The 23,347-nt window shown below is 44.0% G+C and overlaps 1 protein-coding gene across 4 annotated transcripts in view; it reads right to left on the bottom strand.

Moving 5' to 3' along the window:
• The window catches only part of LOC119446229 (death-associated protein kinase 1-like), a 140,710-nt gene that overhangs the window by 29,765 nt on the left and 87,598 nt on the right, over positions 1-23,347 (bottom strand). For all 4 annotated transcript variants that reach the window (XM_037710595.2, XM_049664015.1, XM_049664014.1 and 1 more), the window contains exons 2-5: positions 10,136-10,249; positions 6,673-6,771; positions 3,756-3,953; positions 1,506-1,604 (exon numbers count right to left, since the gene is read on the bottom strand). In XM_037710595.2, coding sequence (XP_037566523.1) covers positions 1,506-1,604; positions 3,756-3,953; positions 6,673-6,771; positions 10,136-10,249 — 510 coding nt within the window. The remainder of the gene's footprint in view (positions 1-1,505; positions 1,605-3,755; positions 3,954-6,672; positions 6,772-10,135; positions 10,250-23,347) is intronic.

Here is a 23,347-nt window from a genome sequence, read left to right as displayed (position 1 = left end):
AATGAGTGGTGGTAATTTTTTCTTTTCATGTAATAAACAACACATTTTAAAAGCCACCGACGCATTAACGATACACAGAAACAACTGTAATGTATCATCTTAACATGGCAACACCATTCAATTTCGACCTCCTACCAAATTATCAACTCGTCCTGCATTTGATCATACTAGTATTTCATTTCAATGTTTGCAATGCATTTGTAAGTTTGACAATAAGTTGAGGTGACCACTACAGTGCACAAGAAGATGAGAATGAAGAAGGGTAAGATGGGTACAAGCACTGACAATAAGCAAAGTGGCATCCTTACAGAGGCACTAAGAGAAATATATTGTGAGGGCTAACTGTAGCAGTTCATCATCGTCTTCTTCTGTGTATACCTATACCCATCCTCATAATCATCATCATTGTTTGTCGGGCTGGTGCTCGCTGGCTGGCTGGCGGCTGCGTTGAAATACAAGGGCTCTGCCTTCGTACCAGGCGTCATCTTACAAATGGTGGAGGGGTGAGCGCTAACTGTGCAATTCGTCATCGTCTTCATCTGTGCATACCCATCCTCATAATATTAACATAAACTGGAGTAAAAGATTACACTTCTGGTTTACCATAACTGCCAGCCTTAATGTGAGTGGGGGCTTGGTAACGCAGAGAAGATGGAAAAGCAATAGCCAGGCCGGCTGCAACGCCCCCTTGGCGTTCCCGTGCTAGAGTCTACCATGATGCCATGGATAACAACTCTTGACAATTTTCTTGGACAGAAAAACAGCCAAAATATGTAAAAATACAGTTTAAAATTTGTGACGTCACAATGACATATTGCTGCTGGTGTTTAAGTGCGAAAAGTGGAGAAAGTTCAACCATCATTGCCTCTGCTAGTGCTCAACCACTTTGCATCAAATGTAAGCAAACAGAGCCTTGGAGGTATATCTCATCAGTCCAAACATATTTAGTGTTGCTCTTTCGTGTCCCTTTAAAAGTTTGCAGTTTCCATTCTAGACATGAGAGAAACATGCACTAACAACGCCTTTTGTACAAGTTTCTATAGCCAATTACAGGAGCAACATTTCAGTGCCGATAACACTGCTCATACAAGGCACATTTCAAGAAACTTTGTTTGGAAAGGATTCATTAAACCAAAGACCTCACTCTTAGGCAGCATTTTCCTTTACAGTACTTTCTCCATTCTTCAATAAAGTTTTCCACACACACACACACACACACACACACACAGGACCAACATTTCAATGCTGATAACACTGCTCCTACAAGACACATTTCGAGAAATATTTCTCGGAAAGGATCCATTAGAAGATGCCCCCCAAAATAAAAATGTCACCACCCCTTTTATAAAACATTTTGCAAGCTCCTTTAAGATCTGTACATTCGTAACATTTGTTCACTTTATACACAGGGCATACACCACGAAGCGTAAAGCCATGCACGAAACATAGAGCAGCGACAAAAATTGCTGAAATCCAAATTAAAGAAATCAACCATGGTATCAAACCTTGTTCCGAAGGTGCGTGTGGGCCCCTGCTTCACACAGAACATGCATAATTGTTGGAAACCCATGCCATGCTGCGATATGCAACGCCGTGTCTCCATGCTGTAGCAAGACAAAATGTGCGAAAATAATCAACAGTGTTCTGTGCAGCAGACAACAGTGCAATGCATCCTGGAAGGCATAATGCACACAAACGAAATCATTCAATTTTGAATTTATCAGTTCAGCCAACAAATTAAAAACTGTAATTTAGCATTTAACAAAAGCTGAACAACCTGGAGTTAAATTGTGCAGCACCTGTCATTGACAGTAATAAATTGCCTAATTAGGCCAGTGAACACTGCGCAAAATTAATTTCTCTATATATTGGCACAAAATAGTGCTGCTTAGGTTTAGGTGAACGAGACAATGGGGAAAACAAACATAAACAGAAGAAATGCTTTGACGGGTTTATTTCATGAAGAAACCTGCGGGAAGTAGATGCATGGGAACAAAAAAAGCTCCTATGCACAGAATACCATGCACAGATGACTAAAAAAAAAAAAAGACCACAATACGATGAAAGACAAATTCTTGTATACAAAATGTGAAATTATACACATGCAATAAAATTGCCTAACATATTCCCATGACTTCCACTTGCGGAAGCGATTGCGCTAGCGTGCACATGCTCCAGATGTTGCTGGCAACCCAGCACAGAGACTTGCCTATTCGTAAGAGCTATCAGAGGGTAGCCTTATGCAATGGCCATGCTTTCCTAAAAACATATTGTATGGTTCTAGAATGTTTCACCTTAGCCTATCATTGCTACATGCCACGTCTGTCGTGTTTGTCAAGTTTGTGGTACATTATCACGTTGAGCAACGAAGAGCGAGGTTTCCGTCAGCAGCTGCCACATGTTTGAACAAGTTATTGTGCTCCTGAAGTCTTTTGTTGCGGCACTTGCCCATCTAGAATATGTAGGCTGCTCCACAGGACAGCGGCATCTTATGAGGAATTCCGGCCTCACATTCGAGAAACTTCATGTATCTTAATGTATCTAACACCACGTGCTCACGCAAGCTCGTGGATCACAAAAAGCACAGTAATACAGTACTTGCATGACCTCCTGCTCTGATGATAAGTGGAAAGCTCTCTTCCAACACAGTCAAACTCAAGTCAGACATTGGGGATGGTGCACGAGCTCAATTTTTCAGAAAAAAAAACAAGAAAGAAAGAAAGAAAGAAAGAAAGTGCAGTGAGCTCCAGTCAAAACAAGATCCTTTGCCAAAGCTCATCGAGATGTGCGCTGTGTCAAGGTTTTATTGCAGGATATCTGTTGCTGGCGGCACATCATGGGGCTAATCACGTCGAAGACAGCATTCACACCTTTAGAAAACAGTACTATAATAATGAGTATATGACCTTCTGTGCCTTACTCAATATCAGAGCTAAGGACAAGATAGCTGCTGGTGACCCTTCCCAACAAATGAGAAAAGTATTTTTCTTTTATGAGAAAATAAAAATCCAAAAATTATGCCATGGTGTGGTCATTTCAGTGAAATTTAGTGCCCATCTACAACCATTTAGTGCCTAGAATGCAACTTCAAGACACTTTTTGGTTGCCTCCTCTTGCGAATGAGCCACCATGATCAGCAATAAATGCATCACAGCTCGTTATTTTGTTACCTAATTAAAGCTTTCAGTCGCTTTCAAACTACAGATTTACTCAATTAAACATTTCATTCCAATCAGTCACTCTTTCATTTCATTCAGCTCTCATTCACATCATTCACTGCGTGCATAACACTGTGCATATAGCAATATAGTTATCGCAACCAGAGTTTCGATAAATAAGGTATCCTTAACTCTGCTTGCGATGCATTCAATCATCATCTGACTAGCTCTGTCATATTTGGTGCACATTGATTGATTGATCAGTAATCTTACTTTCTTGAAAGTTCAAGGGGAAGCAAGAACTAACAGCACACATGCCTAATAACGGTCCTCACTCCCACATACAATTCAGACAATAGTTTTCACATACTAATAGTAATTACAATGGTGTTTTACTCGAGCAGGTATTGAAAAATGGGTGGGAAAAAAAGAACGCTAATCTAATCTAACAGTTCTATGTATACAGAAAAATGTCAACATGAACAGTTAATATACACCAGTAACATAAGGCAGTGCATATATACATTATGCACACATACATAGATTACGCACACAAAAATGCACCATTGTTAAAGCGAGGAGAGAACTATCACTTACCTCATCAGCCACGTTAATATTGGCACCAAATGAGCAAAGAAGCTTGACTGCTGGGTGGTGACCGTAGCGGGCGGCGACATGCAGGGCAGTCTCACCCGACTTGTTCTGGCAGTCAACTGAGACTCCATTCTCCCATAGATACTGGATCACGTCTGTGTGGCCCTGCCGCGCTGCCCAGTACATGGCACTGTCCCCATGCTGGCGAGAGTCAAGGGAAAGGTGTCAGTTAAAACAATGTGCTCGTAGTAATCCAAACAACACAGAAGATCAAAGGAAGATGGAGGCTTTATGTGATTAACACTGGTCAAACAAGGGATGTCGCTGGAGGCCAATGCTTTTGCAGCCCTGACAAAGTCAAGTCCCCTTTTTTGAAATGTTGACTAGGGCAACATTCCTTGTTAGACGTTAGACCGCTGTTAATCACAGCATTAGTAACAATGCTTTTAGGATTCATCTATCAAGGTGGCATTGATGCCAAGTGCTTGATTGGTTTAGCATTCCAGAGCATACACGAGGACAAAAGGGGGCACTGCAAGGAATGACTCCAGACTAACTGCAATGAATTCAGACTCATTCAAGTTGCTCTTCGAGGCCCTCTAAAATTTGCTTGTACCACATTCTTTTCCTTCTTATTCTGATTTTTTTTTTCTACATACACAGTAGGCAGTAGGGCTGCTCAAGCAGGTGAGGTGCTACTATGAATGTGTTAGTAACAATTTTTTGAAAGAATAGATGTGCATTGAACAATGCCGCTGCAAGTAAGCGCTAAAAATTCTCCGTAAGTGAGGGGAACTCATACTTGTAAACTTCTTTGCAATGGTTTTACTCAACGAAAGATCAAACAAAACACAGACATTTTGCCACCTATACAGGTGGCATCATCAATGCACAAATGGCCTAAAAAAGCGAATACATCCTACTTGTCTATGAAGCAGCCATAAGCATCTGCGACTCACTGCTGGACTAACAGAAACGTGTTTGATTTTGATAATGCGACAGCGTTGGCACGGGAGAAACTGTGGAGCCTAAGAAAGTTAGTTTAATCATGGTTTACCTGTTGCAATCAGTCTATGTGCAATTCTAACTGTGACCTTCCACCGGATGTTTACGGCTGCTTTGTAGATAAGCAGGATGTATTCGCTCTTTTAGTGTACTCATGATACCACCTGCATAAGGTAGGTCACCACCTTCAAGAAAAAATTTTACAATTCTAGTCCAAAAGTTACAATTATATTTTTGGCCTGTAAAGGTTAGGTAGTTTGAAACTTAAAATGATGAAATTGCTAGAAATGTAAACAAAAAAAATGTATATAAATCAAAATGTGCCAATATATACATGTTGCGCGAACAGCCATAACTACAAAATGGTAGGTACGATTCAAACGCGACTTGGCAGGTACGTAACGAGGACAATAACCTGTGCATCTAACTACCACAATCACCACACCTCTAAGCTAAAGTGCGTTATCACAAAAAGACTGATGAAGTTGATTTCCGGCAGGTTTGTTCTTCACACAATTTGCCATAGTATAAAAAGTTACTGCTCGTTTTCAGTCATTCAGCTTGAATGCACAGTTCCATATATAAAGAAATAGCACACAACATTATTATGCGAAAATATTTATTAGAAGGTAAGTTATCACTGTTCGCGTAACTGTAGGATGCAAAAAATCAAGGTTGGAGAAAAATGGCTTTAAAGATTGGAACCGAATGTCAATGTAATTTAAAAAACATTCAATATATATAAGATCCACCAGGCTCATAGCTTAGGCCCGGCCCTCCTTGGAAGCAATACGAACACCTTTTGAGCGAGCTGAAGCACGCATTTATTATTATTATTATTATTATTATTATTATTATTATTATTATTATTATTATTATTATTATTATTATTATTATTATTATTACTTTCCTGGCCCATATTGCGTTTTCAGCAGACTCACATGCTGCCTTTCTCACACGGCGACAGTCACTGCGTTGGCGCTTCCTTTTCGTCCTGTACTTTGCCATATTTCATGGAGTACTATAACTTTATCCCTGAAAGGCTAAAACGGCTAGAACTAAATCCACGAGCTCTAAATGGCGTACGAGAAAGCACAGATGGCACCCCCGATAATGCAGACGAAAACCAAATCAAACGCGCGCAATGTAAACAAGAGTGCCGTAGCGCCCCACAGCCCTCTTGTGGAAATTTCTAAATAAATCGAAAACATAATGTCCCACAAAATGCTTCCCAAAGCTTTAGAACGCACTTAAACAAATTAGCATTACGTAATATGTATACGAAGAGACATTTATGACAAGATAGTAAATGCTATGGAATCAGAAACCTTTAGTTTCGCTTTCGGATGCGTCTAGGTGGGGTTGAAAAAATGGGCATAACTTTTCAACGGGTTCAGATAACAACATAATTATTTTTGCTAAATATTCTTGAATAGACAGGGAGCTCGAATATGCTAAATCCTAAAAAAAATCAATTTTTCGAAAAAAAAAATGCGTTTTGAAATAAATGCGCTTTAAATGGCAAAACGTCTATGTTTTGTTTGATCTTTTGTTGAGTAAAACCAATGCAAAGAAGTTTACAAATGGAATGGTTTACTACAATTAAGAAATTAAAAGACTGCAAAAAGGCACAAACAAAACATCAGACAAGAACTTGTGCAGTCGGTGTTGTCCGCCTTTTACTGTTCTTTTTTACATTGTTAACTTTTCCAAGTCACTAGTCAAACATGCAAATTAAGCTCTTACACAGATCAATAGCTCGCCAGTAGTGGCGGGATGATAAATGTATTTATTGTGAAACAGTCTAGTGATAACAGTGTGCAGACACACATGGATGCCATCCACTCTGTGATGAACCCCACAAAGAGCTATGCAAGTCTTTCTTGCACATGACACTCGATCAGTAGCCACTTACACTGTCTGCAAGCTTCAGGTTGGCTCCCTTTGAATGCAGCAGCTTCAGTATGTGCAGCTGAGCCAAGCCTGAAGCGATGTGGACGGCTGTCTCCCCATGCTGCGAAACGAGAGAATTTGGCATGTAGTCCTCACAAACAAGTAAGGAAGATAGCTAAAAGGTGGGATTTAAGCAACAAAATTATAACGATTGAACCCCAATATAACACGAATATAACGAAGCCCATCTAAAGTATTCCTAGCTGGTATCAGCATGTAACAAATTTGTTAACTAAATAAACTGTAAATAAATAAATAAATAAATAAATAAATAAATAAATAAATAAATAAATAAATAAATATGCTTATAACGAACATCATATAAAATGAAGTCATTTCCGAGTCAGGTGCGACTTTATAGTCATAATATTTAACTGTATAACAAATTGTATGGGAATGGTTTGGAATGTTCTTTTTCCTTCATAAACATTGAACATTCTCTCTGTTTTATCTAAAACAACACCTTTTCTCTTCTTTTCAATGGCTACATTGTAAAAAATTCAGTGATTTCTTATTCCTTCTTTTTTTTTTTTTCGTTCTTCCCCCTTTGCTTAAGGGCGGGTTTAGTGATGAAAGACACCTTCCAGAGGCTGTTTACATAAAAGTTCACCACTTCTTGATGAAGGCCGTGCGCCTGCACTTCTTTTAATTTATTAAACACCGGATCTGAAGGAATACTTATTATCGCAGGATTGCTATTATATCAATAAGATGTGTAGATAAGTTCGTTTCAGACAGTGCTATCATACTGTGGCATCCGCCATTCACACACCTACCAGCCACATGCAATTGAGCGACTCTATATAAACTGCAAATGTTGTGAAAACAGTTTTCAACCAGCAATGCAATAATTACAAGCAAGTATTAGGTGCTTAGTAATTGTTGTAATGATGTGAAAAAATGCAATAAATTTCACAGCCAATTTTCAAAGCCCCTCGAATAGCTTTTATTGGGGGAAAATCTTTAGCTTCACCAAATTTTTGTCTTGAAGGAAAACAGGGAATGTGATGAGCAAAACTGTACTTGTACACTCATTGCATTATTTCGCACCAAAAATTGAATCTGTGACTGCACAATAAAACATGTAAGTTGCATAATTCCCACGCATAATTGACAGCCTAAGGCTTTTATACATGGCAATATTTTGCCTTAAATGTGAACTGGATTATCTTTCTCCGATAAAATATAATATGGAGTAATGAACCCAGAGTTTACATCTAAAGACGAATATCACTACAGCTAATGATCTGCCGTCATCGGTAGTTGGAGGAACAGTAAATAAAAGACAAAAGCTATATATAGGATGGCAGATAACGCTGTTGAAATGCCAAATAAGTGTCTTTCACAGAAAAACAGGAGCACAGTACACTACAAAACAACAAAACTGAAAGCTGGGTGACAATGTGACTTCGAAAATCCTGCCTCTGCTACCTGCGAGGTCAAAGTTTGACAGATCCAGTTTGAATAGACTAGTTTATTGCTTAACAAATAAATCAAAGATTTCACTGGATTAAACAATTAGAAATTCAATCCGTACACAATCTGTGAGCAATTGAGTCTCAAGTCTGGGAAAAGAATAATAAAAAGAAAGTTCATGCAATTTGTGGAAGTAGCGCGATATTCGAAAATTCCCTTTTGAGAATTGCGGTTCTCGCCTGGTGCAGAAAGGTGGTTTATTAGCAGAAAAAAAAAATGGAAGTCACAGTTCCCATTTATGAAGGTTGCACCGAAAGCGTGGTGCCGATGACGTCACTCACATTTCTAATTTCTGAACTTTCTGAGCAAGACCATGGAGCGAAGTTCAGAAATGAGAAATCTGAGTGGCACCATGGAAACGTCCAATCTAAAAAAACGATAAGTCTAACTTTGAAGCTTTCTTAGCGGGCCTTTCCGGACTTTGTTGGTCATGGCTTCTGCTGCTGTCTTGCCAAATAGGTCATACAGAAAAAAAAATTACGCGTCCAACGGAGAGATCGAACCTCGGTCGCCCAGCACAACCGCCCAATGCTCTAACCATTAGGCCACAACTGCATGCATACCTCCAAGGAGGTTATAATTTTTCTTTTTTTAAACCTCCTTGCATACCTCTCGTGTCAACGCCAGTAGGCCATTGAGACGAGTGGCGCGTGCGCCACGTCTCATAGCACGTGCACGCGCAGTTTTCATCAGAAGCACGCGCTCTCGCGCGAAAGCTTGGCGGTGTCTGAAAGTTTAGATGCTGTGGTCGCTGTTGGCGCCGTGACGCGTTTCTACGCCGCCTGGGCGGACGGAAGGCCATCGCTTTGTGCCGTAAGAATGAAGACAGCGTTGAAGGAGTAATCTAGCTTGACGTTTTTATTCAGCCTATGCGTGCGTCGTACGCGCGGAGGCGTTTGACACCGCACGGGGGCTCGAACCGCATGGCGCGTTTCTCGCGAGCGAAAAATGCGTGGCGACGCGACGGACGCGCGGCGAACGCCCGCGTTGCCGCCGACGTGCGGGTGCGGTGCGGCGTTCTCGCGCCGCTACAGTGCCTAGAACGTAGAATAAAGTATATTCTAGGCACTGTAGCTAGAGTGACCTAGTCACTCTACTGTAGCGCCGCGTTTTCCCGGTTGCCAGACAACATAACTCCCAAAGACATGAATTGTCTCTGTTACCGCATATATAATATGCCCTTAAAAGTTACAGAACACTGCAATAAAAACAATTTTCGTGCAATTTAGACAGCGACATTTTTTTTTCCCAAAGTTTATTTATCAAGCTTCGTTTCAAACAGCAAGATTGTGTGCGAAACTGCGACTATGTACCTTCCGCATGCTGAGCGGCCGCTGCTTATTTACAATAGAGTGTTTACAAAGACTCTAGTTTACAAACTTCACGTAGAAAATGGAGTGTTGGCGGCATACTACCGAGCAGCGGAGGCGATTGCTACATTTAGGAAATTGCTTTGTCCATTTTGGATCAACACGATGCGCGAACGAACGCGTGTAGCACGTGTTTCCTTCGACGCGCACGCCAGTTCTGCCGACAAAAAAAAAAAAAAAAAAAAAAAAAAACGAAAAAGAAAAAGTTGCGCCAAAGAGGTTCCGCCGAGATGCGCGGAGAGCAGGGCCATCTGGTGGCAAAACTAAATCACCAAATTGACACCTGACTGCACTCTGAACTCTGACTGGCGGACGCGCCGCGCGAGGCGGGTGGCTTTTTTTTTTTTTTTTTTTTTTTTTTCTGCTCCGAGTAGTAGCACGCGGCGGTGCGATTTCGTTATGGATCCTGCTGGGCACGCGTCAAAATGACGCGCGCGTCTCACCATGCTCGCGTCAATCGCGCCTGAAATCGCGGCATGCGGTTCCGGCTTAACTTAGCGCAACCGCCGCATGGAAATCGCGCTGTGTTCATGCTGACCGCTCAGACTTTTCCACGAAGACAGCGGCCACTCCACGCACCTTATTGCTTTGATTGGGGTTGATGTGGGACATCGAGAAGAGCTCCTCCAGGCCGGCGTAGTTTCCTTCTTCGACGGCGCAGAAGAGGGCGGCAACCACGAAATTCTCGTCTTGCTGCAGAAAGAAAGAATAAAGAATACGTGAACGCAAGGCCAAACGAACAAGCGTATATATACGAAGGGCGTTGCTCAATATCGCGTATACATGTTGCAGACACGCTGCAGCTTTCTCGTAACCTCGATCGAAACAATTTATACACGTTCGGCCTATATATCCGATCGTTGCGCTGACACGCAGTGGCGACTAGAGAAGGCCGTGAATAGGAAGAGGGCTATACACCCGCTGTGTTTTCGACAGGAACAGTCGAAACCTTGGCAGATATATATTACGGCGCCGGCAAAGACTGTAGTTGCAAAAGGACGGAAGCCCTTTGCAGTTCGATCTTGAACACCAAGAATAATAGCTGATGTTCTCTCTCTCTTTCTTTCTTTTTCTTTTTTTTTTTCGGAGAGCGAGGCAAACCGAACGGGTTTACAGTGCGGGCAGCATTAACAAAAGAGTTATATAAAGGCCCAATGAAGCGGGACGTCGGCGCGCGCCACCGTTAACCGCGGTACACTTGTTCCCCCGCTTGGATTTTGCAGTGATTTGTTTTTCAACTTCTTTATGGTCCATTGCTATGACTTGTCGTTATGACTGTCCCGTCTATGGTAACCTTACACGTTGTTCGAAGCCAGGCGAGGATGCAACTTTCTCTGCAACCGCGGAATGGCCCTAAAATGGTGACGCTTAATTTTGCTACCGGTGACCTCCATAATATTTTCTTTTTCTTATACAATGTAGGTACAAGTGTAGTCACAGCAGTAATAGCACCTCGTTTATATTGAGATGAATGCGCACGACTTTTAAGTTCTTATTACCCGGGATTCGCTAGACGGTGCCAGCTTTCTTTTGCATGCGATTGTATATACATACTGCATAGAGTGAAATTACATAGCATGAAATTACACGTTGCATATTACACTGCATGCGATTACACGCTGCATAGCACGAAAATGAACACAATTGTATGCATCTCATATTTAGTTGTATGACATTCAATTTACCGCTCCACTAAAGTTTCGCAACAAGCGCGTTGGAGCTGCATAATTATTGGATCACTTACTGGCCACGATATCAATCACATAATCCAGAGCTTTGTGACAACGTTGATGCTAGGTTAAAGGAAATACGCTTGCACTAAAATGATTGAACACCTTTGTTGCCACTTTAAGACTCATACGAGTATAGAAGAGAAATTTAGACAAGTTTCCCGCAAACACCCGAAGCAACTACGGAGGTTGCGTAAGGCTAGTGTGCGACGCGTCCAAAGAATATGCTGTTTGGTTAGGCAACAATTTCTTGGAACTAAGTATAATACCACTTGAACGAACGTCAGTTAAACGAACTATTCAGTTGTACGAACTTTTCTTAAGTCCCCCGCCGAAGCGGCCATTGGATCCAATGCTAACGCATTTCATTTCTACGAACATATATTTTAGAGAACTTTTTTTTTTTTCAAAAGACAGTGTACTCAGACGTGGTGTCACGCACCACAGTATGTAAATCTATATTTTAGGTAGGGCATGTCCGACATACGACCATATGGGATCCCCATGTGCTCATATGGAACTTGCGCATGATATGACATATGGGAACACACGGGGCTTTATTAGGGATGCCCGTATATAATAAACGAGAACATACTAGTTTTTATATGGTATCCTCATATGTTCGTATAATCATATGGGACTTCCTTCACATGATATATGGGAATACGGGTTTTTATATGGGTCCCCCACGTTTCATATCGGATTATTGGAAATGGGGCCTGTGGGACTTTTTTTTTCGAGAGGATTGTAGAATAAAACTTCCCTTTGTGCACCTTCGCCAGGTGATTGCAGCGAAGCAAGCACGTGGCGAACGAAGAAAGTGGGATGCATTTTACTCCACATAAATAAGAAAAACAAGCGCTGTTTTTATACCCCGTGTATACGGTAAACTCCTCGTCCAAAAGACGTCCATTCAATGATCGAAAGCAATACACGGTAACAACAACCGCAAAAATATGCGCTTAATATCCCGTGACGTCTACTTGTGACACATGTTCCAACAGCAGCAAAACCCCTTTTTTACTCCAGGGTGTCACGCAGGCACATCCAAGCGACTTAAGTGCACACACTGCGCGCATCAGCTTGTGGCATTAGACCTCTCTTCAAAGCTACGTTCTACCATCCGCAAAAACGAAGGTGAGTTCGCTGTTTTCGAGCGCGTCCCTATTTATAGTCCTTGCGACGCGGGTGTGTGGGGTTCTCTCTCTCTCTCTTTTTTTTTTTTACACACACACACACACACACACACACACACACACACACACACACACACACACACACACACACACACACACACACACACACACACACACACACACACACACACACACACACACACACACACACCATGTGATGTGTGCATTGACGAAACACGCCTTCATGGCATCCGAAAGTGGACAGTGGCGCGACCCGGCGCGCGCAGATCTCGGGGGCCACACTTCCTTCGCTCAATTGCTCTGCAAAATTGTAAATAGCCTTTTTCTATACATTGCGCATCCTCCTCCCATTTCTTTTACATCCCTTTTTTTCATATGCCCCTCTACTGGCCACCGTTCAGGTTCCAGCTGATAAGTTACAGTTATTAAAGCGGCCAACAAGAATTACATTTCTGCCTCAATATTTTCACTTAAAGCCAGCCACTTACAACTACTAAATTTGGTTTGGCGGTGCTAAACAAGTCTGTGTGATCTTATAAAATGTTGCCGGCACATACGCGCTATATAACACTCGCTGCTAAAGCGAGTACGAAATGTCGAACGGATCTGGGAGATTGATGCCCGACAGTGATATGCCAAGCATACATTGGTACTTGTTATAAAGTAAATGTTACTGTTATTGTCGCAGTGTAGTGTTTCTTAATAGTGGGCTATCATGTTATAATATCAATAAGCTAGTGCATTGAAGATTGTTCCCTTTCATAAAAGTCCCAGCCCTCGTGTAATACCCCTAATTGGGGCACTTGTGGAATAAATAAATAAATAAATAAATAAATAAATAAATAAATAAATAAATAAATAAATAAATAAATAAATAAATAAATAAATAAATAAATAAATAAATAAATAAATAAATAAATAAATCTTCCGCAAGGAGCTAGATAAGTATCTGTCGCTCAGCTGACGCACATATGTTTGAATGTTTCTGTAGCAGCCTCTGGAGAGTTTTAGTGTTGAATGTTATTTGTGAATGCTGGCAACCCGGACCAAAATCGTATCAACAAGAACAACATGGCAGTACATTTGAATAACTGTACAGACCCCAACAATTAGCACAGTGGCGGATACTGCTAGTGTTCGAACTGCTTGCACACGAACAAAGGCCGAAGCTCAGAAAGAAATATATATATATATATATATATATATATATATATATTTGTTTGTTTAATAAAGAACTTCAAGAAGCAATCCGCCAGGGTAGAGAATCAATGCGTAAACGCAGAGCCTGAGGAACTGGGTCACAGAAGTCGAAAAAAATCAATGCGCCGTCGTACAAGGAGACCTAATAATCCGGGATGCGGCTGTTTATATATCCTCTCGGAATTCGCCTCAGAAGGCGACGGCCGTCGATCCATACAATAATTACACCATTACGCTCATAATTCAGTCTGCCACGAACTGAATTACGTGAAACGAAAGGTTTCATTCTAATTTTTTCAGCGACAGAACACGAGCTGCAGCCTCTTAGGGCAACAGCTCAAGAACTTCCGACAAAATTGCTAACCCAGCCAAAAATAACACGGTCATTGCGAAACTCCAGGTTGAAAAAAAAAAAAATCCGTAAGACCAGTTTTCAAGGAAGCACAGCGGGCTATATGAACGCATCAACTTCGCAGCGTAAACGAGCGGAGAGTCCGGCAGGTTGTAGAGCGTGCAGACCGGATAAAGAGGAAGAGCTAGGGGGGTTTCTGGAACCAGCGAACAGAGTCGGGCGTTTACACACAGCTGCCCCTGCAGCCCGCTCGCAGCTATTTCGCGCACGACCATAAAGCTGGCACATTTACGGTCTCGCACACTTTCAAGGAGCCCCACCACAAGCGACCGGTAATATACGTACTAGACCACCTCGTAAAAAAAAGAAACCGGCGGCGAAGATCACGTACTGTAGGCATCCGCAACTCAAACCAGAGGAGTGCGCGCATGCACCGTCTATCTACCGCGAGATCGTGCATGCAAGCTTCGGCGGTGAAAAAAAAAAAAAAAAATCAGGAAGCGAAAAAGAAAAGATGCGTGCTCCACGTGTGCGCGTACAGCGAGCACACGCCCTTCGTCTGCTCGTGTAGTACAGTAATGCGGTTAACGGTACCGTGAATGGACGGCTGGCTTCCCCAGGAGGCTGCACTTGCAGGGCGGCGGAGACGGCGTCGCGATGTTCGGGCGAACGCTGCCCTCTCCGCGAATGCCCAGTCCGGGAAAACCCGGAACCTCGTTTCCTTGCGGGTCTTTATTTCATTTACCCTTCCTTTGTTTCCTTCCTTCCTTTCTTCCTTCCAGGCCCGGGATGTTCGATCAATTTCGGGCGCGCGTGACGTCACTGCCGGCGCCGGTCACGTGTCGCGTTTCCCGGGGGAAACTCGATCGTCGCGCGCAAGCGCGCGCCCGAGAAAGGACAGGGCGCGCGCCTCATGCTTATTTCAAATGGTATATAACGCCGCGAGCCTTGTTTTGCAGCCTTGTCTGGTATTCCGTCAATTGTCTTCCTGGCGCTAATGACGCGCGATGTAGGTGCGCACTGCGCAGCGAAAGACACGGCTCGCCATTGACAAAAAACAAAAACAATATCGAGGGTCATGTGGTAAACAAGTGTGAAAGATCGCTGAACTGTACGTCACCGCACGTGTGAATTCTGCGTGTGTTGTGGTCTCGCGATTACCGTGGAAGTCGCTCCTCTGCTGACAGGGCTACTGGAATACCGCTGTTCTCCGCACAGACGACTCCATCAAGTTCTCGGAGACTAACATCAAGTGGTGACTTGAGCGTACGGCCCCCACCTTAAACATACATAGGCTATTCTCACTCACGATAGATAAAATTTTTGGCAAGCGGAAAAATTGAGTTTAACACTGGATCAATACGTTCCATGTCTCTCGAATAATGGCATCCTTCAATTTCTAAAAGTAAGGAAAGACAAAGGCGTTGATTGTCAAAACTCAACAACTTCCCCATATTAGAGAGGCCTCAAGGCACATGACTTCGGGTTGATTTTGACTATTTATATAGGCTATTTACAGTGTACCGAAATCATAGCGCCGGTCAGGTACGTTTCTTGAATTCTATTTACAACAATCATATTGGTAAAAACGTTTGCAGAAAGAAAAAGTTGTTTAATAACCGTAAGGTAAGGAAACAGAGATAGAGGGAGAGAGAGCGAAGTCATGTCATACAAGATATATGTGGGTGGCGTACAGAAAGAGAAGCAGGAAACGAACTAACGAATGGGCATCTATTTAAAACCTTGCCGTCTTCTTATTTAACCGTTGCTTCCAAGCCACGCTACTCTTGAATCCGTACCGTGTTTCTCTCCTTTCATCCACGACTTCCATTAAGGTTTCAGCGAGCGCTGTGCCATCGCACATCCATTACATGCGTGCAACTACTATCTCGGTGAGCACGGTAATCACCATTGTTCGACAATGAACTGATCGTGCAGCGGTCGGACCCTCCATTCACAATGCGCGGGCGGAATGAACGTCGAGTTGTCCTTCTCTATCATCGAGTTATCTCTCAAATTACTCAGTGCGTCGTTTGTCATTCGAGGGCGGATGTACGTGACCTCAAACAATCGAGCGACTATTTAGAGAGGGATAATTAACCACAGGCGTTCGCAATTAAGTCAGCGGAAGATAATCAGTGGCGCGACGGCGAAGCACGGTACGCATCCTTATTAGCTGCGAGGCGCACACAAGGAACCCGCATTCGTAGCTTTGAAGCGTCTTGAGTCGTGCCCGACTTTGCGCATACATGGTGGTGAACTACTTATCGCTATGTCCGTAACGTGGCTGGGCGAGACCTGGTAGGCAATGGCAATCTCCAAGCAAAAACTCCGGACTTATAGGGGCTGTATTATAATAAATTTAATTATCTCTGTAAAGGATTCATTTCGACCCCCGTCATCCTTGCATTCATACAACCATTTAACGTCCTGATTCACGAATACCTCTGTTCTATTCTTTGTGCGGCCCGTGTCTGTTGCCGTTTCTGTGATATTAGTAAGATGGAGAAATGTTAATTCTGGCCGGCTATTCCAGAAAAAAACGTCGTTAATAATGAAATAAAACACTATAAGTATACACGAAAACGAAAAGCAAAGCAAGAGAAAGGAAAAATTAAAGTAAATTTAATATTACATAGACAAACGATGCCTAAGTAAAGTGTGCGTGCGATAAGTCTCGAAGGTATCGGCACAGAAAGCTGAAATGACAATCCGGCAAACCTGCACGCACTCACGCACAGCACGATGATAAGATGTGATAGGGTACGATAGGGTACGTGCCAAAACTACGATTTGATTAGGAGGCCCGCCTTACTGGGGGACTCCAGATTAACCTTGACCAGCTGGGTTTCGTTAAGTGCAGGCGGAGGTAAAGGAGAAGTACAGGTTGTGATATGCAGCCCGCTATAAGACATCATCCGACGTGCGGTAGCTAGTTTCACCCCAACCTCCTCCTACCAGCCCCTGGTCACAACGGGACGGCATACAAGATACAACTTCGCGACTGTTGAAGCGCGTATACTCCCGGAACTGCGCTATACATTGCGGCTTGGCCACGAACCATTTCGTATATAGGGACGTCAAGAGAATTAATGAACGGTTATAGAAATGTGTAAAACATCTACGATGCACTTATTCTGTCGGTCAGCGCTGTCGTTTCTGAATTGAGCGGCCGGACTATCACCGCGAACGTCGTGGAAACGGGTTGAAAATTAAATTACATCGTCGGGCTTAAGACAGAGAGAGAAAGAAAGGGAAGGAAAGACAAGGAAGTTAGCCAGTGTAAGTACCCTGTGCTGGGGAAAGGGATAAAGGGAATAAAAGGTGACAGAAGAAATAAATAAAAAATTAAAGTAAGAAAAATTCACACAATAAAGACATCCTACGCACTACCACGTTCCGTATATAACTGCGCAGTGGATTATTAGGGACGCCGCAGTGAGGAGTTCCAAGTACATCCTCCCGCATTTTTAGCTATATCGCGCGAGAACACTATAATTATGGCCGTACGTCGTCCTGAAAAAAACATCGCATTAGAGGACTCTTGCACAGGGAAGTGCTTAGTGCACTTGAGAGTACTTCTACCGGTCTCGCTGATTATCGCCGTTTAAAGGCGCTAAAATGACGCGGGATGGACGCTCGCGCGATATAGCTAAAATGCGGGAGGCTGTATACACGAGCTTTTATACATTTCGTCCCCATCGAAATGGGGCCTCTGCGGCTGGAAATCAAACCCCCGACCTCGTGCTCAGCTGTAGACCGCTATATAGTCACTGATCATGCACCGCAGCGGGTAACGTAAACTGCAAAAATTAACGGATGGTCACCCTTTCCACTGTGCTCCCTTTCCCTTCAATAATTTTTTACCACCTGCAGTTCTTAAACATGCACTGAGCTCTCGTCACACAAGCGTTCTTGCATGCCGCCCCTAAGAGAATGCCGCTACTATATACGGCGAGGCGGGAATCGAACCCCGCGACCTTATAGGACTGTTTACGCTCGAGCCGCCCATCGGCGCAAGCCGCATGCACCCGCCCGCGTGCGGTCGTGCCAAAAATTGCCCAAACCGAAATTTGTGCACGAGTTGTCCGATATGCGCAATTTTTCGCACGACCGCACGTGTGTGGCAGGCGAGCGGCGCGGCGTGCGGCTCGAGCGTAAATCTGCCCTTACACTCAGAACTCGCATAGCCGACAAGCCAATGCGGCTGGTTGGGTATAGTCGAACGGCGCAAAACCAAAAAACCGCATGCATATAGGGTGCACGGAGGTTCGGCATGTTTGTTCACCGCTACGCGGTCGCTGCAGATCTCAACTGACAGCTAGACTTGTCTGTGAACACACACCACCAAGAGTTTATAAACTTGAGGACGCACGCCTCCCGTTTCTCGTATTTATCTTCCCCCTCCCTCCAGCTCCACGAAGGGAGTACGGAACCGATTCGAGCACACGAAGAAGCATCTATAAACGGCGTAAGAAAGTAAAGAGAGGCTCAAAGTGCGTCCGCGCGCGCGAGAGAGCACTGATAAGTGAGAGAGAGAGAGAGAGAGAAGCCGTCTTCCCCTCAGCACAGCGGGCCGAGGTCAGCGCACGCGGCGCGGCGGAGTCGCAGTGCGGAACGCGCTTTCATAACGCGCCGCTGACGCCGCCGCCGCCGTCTTTCTCCATTCCAGGTCGCCGCTGGCGTCGCGAGGTCACGGGGCCGACGCCTCCCGTCGCGGAAGCCGCCCTCGGCGCGCGGGCGCGCGCCCGCTAGCGCCTCCGACAAAGCCGCACGCTAATAGAGGCAGCGCTGGACGCAGTCGTGATTATAATAACAATAGTTACCCGAGTCTCCTCGTTCCGAACCCATAATACTCAAACGGACAAGAACAGCCGCAAGAGCGATGGCGTATAGCAGCTTTTCTCTTCCCCCCCCCTTTTTTTTTCTATTGTTTTTAATTGTATTTCTTTACTCTAATTTGAACGGTTGCCCTACTGCCCAAGCTAAAAGTAGCAATACACGTAATCGCTGGCTGAAGTCGAAGTGAAACTCTCAATCTTTTTTTACGCTGTTTATTTGTCACCGTGCAACTTCGCCAACTATAGCCGCACTTGTCGGTCCCAAACAACAACAGTATAAGGTTCGTCAAATCCAAGATAGCTTACAGCACATCCAGGGCAAAAGTGCGACGTTCTTTTCCATGATTAGTGTTTACTTATACCAATCCAAATGCTGCGTCATTCCGAAATATCAATGTAGCATAGAAGGAAGCAGTAATGATAGCGTCCTCACTCTCAGGCTATATAGTATTTTAAAGTTCGAACTGAACTTACAAAGCTTAAAAATTTCGCTCGTAAGAACGGTTTGTCACTGGCTGGCTGCTTTCGCTAATAGCATGTCCAAAATCACTATAGGCCGATACATGTTCTACGAACAAGCCCGAGCGTTCGTAAAAACATGTGCACATTTGGAATATGCATCATTCCATATTGCGCACTTTTGATCATGTATCCACTCCTGCATGGACCCGAGGAGAGTCTGAAGTATTGTAAATAAAGAAAAGAGCGTAAGGAGTCTAAGGACTGCTTCCTAAATTATACGTCCTTTATATGTTTTGCACGCGATATCATGCTGAATGTCATCGACGTCATCTTTGTTACTGCGAAGAAATGCTTAAAAGCGTGTATTCGTAATCGCCGTATATTCCTTCGTCTGTCTAGTCCTGTCTTATTGGCCGAAATCGCAGGCTGAGAAATCAGCCGCGTACCCGATTGGAACCTGATTAACGTTGCCAAAACAAACAAACAAACAAAAAATAGAGATTGGACAGGGGGCGCATTGATATGAGTGGTGATCGATACTGTATCACAGTGAAGTGCTACCCGATCAGACTTCACTTGAACGAACAATTCAGTTCAATGAACAACCGCAATATTTCCGCGCCGATAGCAGAGCGTTTGCATTTCCGTTTCACTTCAACCAACTTTCATTCGAGCAAACTATTTCTTGAGGTTCTTTGCAGTTTGTTCAAGTGAAGATTTGGTGCAGACAGGTTTGAATTCTCATCCGCAACGTAACACTCGTAAGCCGAACAATGCCTACCCTCCTTGAGAATTAGCCTACAATCTAGCTAACTGAAAAGAGAATGCCCGTACTGGGCCGCCAGTGTTGCCTCGTGCCACGCTCAAGAACCAGCCACAAGTTTTCCAACAGCAGTCAAAAGAAAGCCAAACACAGGACTCGAAAGCAACCGAACAGCGATTAAATTATCACCTCAAGCACTGCAATTTCTCGCTAGTATAATTGATAATACAATGTGCCTTCGACCGATGATTCGGAAACGAGGGAAATCCGTGGCTGTTTATCTAAAATGTGTTATTACTCGCTAATTGTGGACTTATTAATGTACTTCTAGAGCATGGATTCCAAATGAGCGACACAGGAGCCAAGCAGTAGAGTAGCCAACATTTTAGCATACGTAAGACCATGTACTATAGGCTCTGAAGGCATATACCCGATTCGGCGCACAGTAGCCAAATGTAGAAACCCTTCAGGCGGCTTGTACGCAAAGCGTTCGCCAAGTTTTCAGTAAGCGCAACTGCATGCAAATGAGAGCACTCGAGTTGAACGTATGCTCTACTTTCGTGGCCTACGGGGAAGTGCAGTGCCCGCGCAATACGTCACGAGGCGTTCTCGGGGTCGAGGTCGAGGACGCGGAGGGTGCAATCCCGACGTCGCCGCGGCATCTTTGTTTTGACGGACGTAAGAAGAGCACGACTGTGAGCGGTCCAAGACCTCTATGCGCAAGAAGAAGAAAGTTTGGATTAAAGCCGCCTCACATTGCTCTATATATCGAACGTATCAATGGATGATGTTCAACATAAGCACGCAACACTCCCACGAGACTTCCATGAGTGGATACTTCCGCTGTTTGATACAGGCAGTGATTCGAAATATCCTGTAGTTCAACAGAAATGGTCCCGACTGTGTCTGATGACAGATACAGAGACGCCATTCAACGTATGAACGCTGGATCAGCTCAACTTAAAGTCACATTTGGGCAGGAGACGTATACGTCCTGCTTACACGGATATGGTTCCGCTGTCGTCACAATACATCTTTTAAAGCTTTCTATGTCTCACTCATTCGTCCGTGAGCGCCAAAAACGCACTGCAGGAAAGCCAAGTAACACTATGGAACTATCTGCGCATCTGCGCACACAATATAACGGCACACGACATACGTATCGTAGAACACTACAGTTTACATTCGCAGTTGTACCGATAAGAACATATGGGAACTGCAACGCCACGCTACCCAGACGAGCTGTATATATTTGCATTGCATTACGCGCGTCACGCAATGCATTCCCGACCGTCACCATGGTTAGGCCACGGGTGCAGCGCACGGCAGAAGAGGCTGCCGTAAGCGAACGTAAGCGCGAGCGCGATCGTGCCTGTAAGGTCGATCCCGTGTATCGGCACTGGCATGCAGTCCGTGAATGTGTGAATGTGTGCGTATAATCACCGGCTGCATGATCTAAAATAAAGGCTATGCAACTTAACGAAATGTGTCTGCATTCAACTTCAACGTTCAAAAAATACAAACCTAAACAAGCAATCAAATCACATATGCATCGCATCGGGTAGCTCAGCATTTCTTGGGTTCGTTGCGTGGTCGTTGGCTTTTGACTTTGATTCAGTTTGCATGGGGGAAAGCTTCGCGTTCAACTATCTTTCTTTAAGAAAGGGGCTTTGGTTTTCTTGTCAGCATGCACTTAGGTTTCAACCTTTACCTTGCAGTAAATGCTGCACTAGTCCCTTATATACTGTTTCTCGCTTGATACGGCACGTAGAGGCTTCCAACCATATGAATTTAATCAACTTACACAGTCCAAAGATTGTGTATACTGTTTATGTAGACCACCTTCATATCGACTTTTCGTCTTGATCATTATAAAGTCCATGTAATGTATACAGATAAATGTCGTTAGCAGGTATGCTTACTTTTGTCTATTGTGGTCCAGAGACTTCCAAGCGGGTTGTTTTCACAACGTCTGCAGCTATTATAGTCGACACAAATGTATAGGGTCATAAGTCTACAAGCTGCCTAATATAGACAACTGATAGACTTAACAGAAAAAAAAATGTCTACAGACTTTTCACAGACTGTCGCGTAAGGTATGCTTTCCTCTCCCCCAATGCCGGGTATAGTAAACCAGCTGGGTGCAACCTGGGGCGGCTTGCACGAACACTTAATAACGAAAATAGTAACGAACTTAAGAACGCGTTCTTAAATATTCCCTCGACATTAAATGTTCGTGCAAGCCGCCGCTGGTTCACCTCCCTGCCTGTTTCGTTAAAAAAAGAAATAATAATAATAATAAAGAAAAACAGAACGAAACAAAAATAATGCACGCTCGCAGAAACGAAGATAAGCGGGACAACGCCGTTACGGAGGACGCAGGATAGGAAAAAGTAACGGGCCAACTAAGCGCTCACAAAGAAGTACCTTTCGAAATGCTTCGTCTATCTGCACCGAGCGTTTAACATGCCGACCTCACGCACACTTGGCTCGACCGTGTTTAATAGGCGGGGATGTCCCTGATCCGCGCCACTAGACGGCACAACAAAGGAATATCGTGGGCAGCATTTCCGATGAGCCTTCGTAGTTACTCAATTGACTTCAATGTGAGCGCTTTCTTCGTCTGTTATCTTTGCAGTCCCACATTCACTCACGACATTCAGTTAAATGCGCGCTGCTGCTGCTGCAAGAACATATTGTCATCCTCAACGTGTTGTTTAGAAATATCTAGGTCCGGCATAACGAGAGGAGTCATCTCGCTCGATTCTGTGCTTTCCTTATCAACCAGCTCACACGAACTGCCGACTTTTGCGTTGACAAAGGCGCGCCGCTCCGCTCGCACACCTGACGAAGCGCGAAAAGAAATAGTCCCTTTAAGAATGTCACCGGCAAGGAGAGCAGGAGGTTGTGTTGCTCCGCAATAAATGAGCACGCAGCGTCGAGAATGCGCATCGTGCGATGAATCACAAGTAAGCGGCTTGAGCAAGGCGAAGGCGGGCATATGGGTACAAAGGATAACGAAGAAGGTGGAGACTATTGGACGAGCCGATTCGCTGTTGTATATGTATGTGCATGTCACTAAATACAGCCCCAGAAGCGCTCCAGAGCTGTACTAGAGTCCCTTGGGTGTACGTGAAGTCCGTCTTAGGCGCGCCACCCTGCTGATTTGAGACGCTGGGTTCATATAGGCTGTTCCACCATTCCTTGGCGGGCCTCCACGGGAAACGAAGCCATAAAGATACGATGCGTATCCGTGACGCGGCATACTTAATTACTAAAGAAATAA

The sequence above is a fragment of the Dermacentor silvarum genome, chromosome 3 (genome assembly GCF_013339745.2).
Source record: "Dermacentor silvarum isolate Dsil-2018 chromosome 3, BIME_Dsil_1.4, whole genome shotgun sequence".
Lineage (NCBI taxonomy): Eukaryota > Metazoa > Arthropoda > Arachnida > Ixodida > Ixodidae > Dermacentor > Dermacentor silvarum.
The sequence above is the reverse complement of the archived record's forward strand: the minus strand, read 5'-3'. Positions and strand labels throughout refer to the sequence as shown.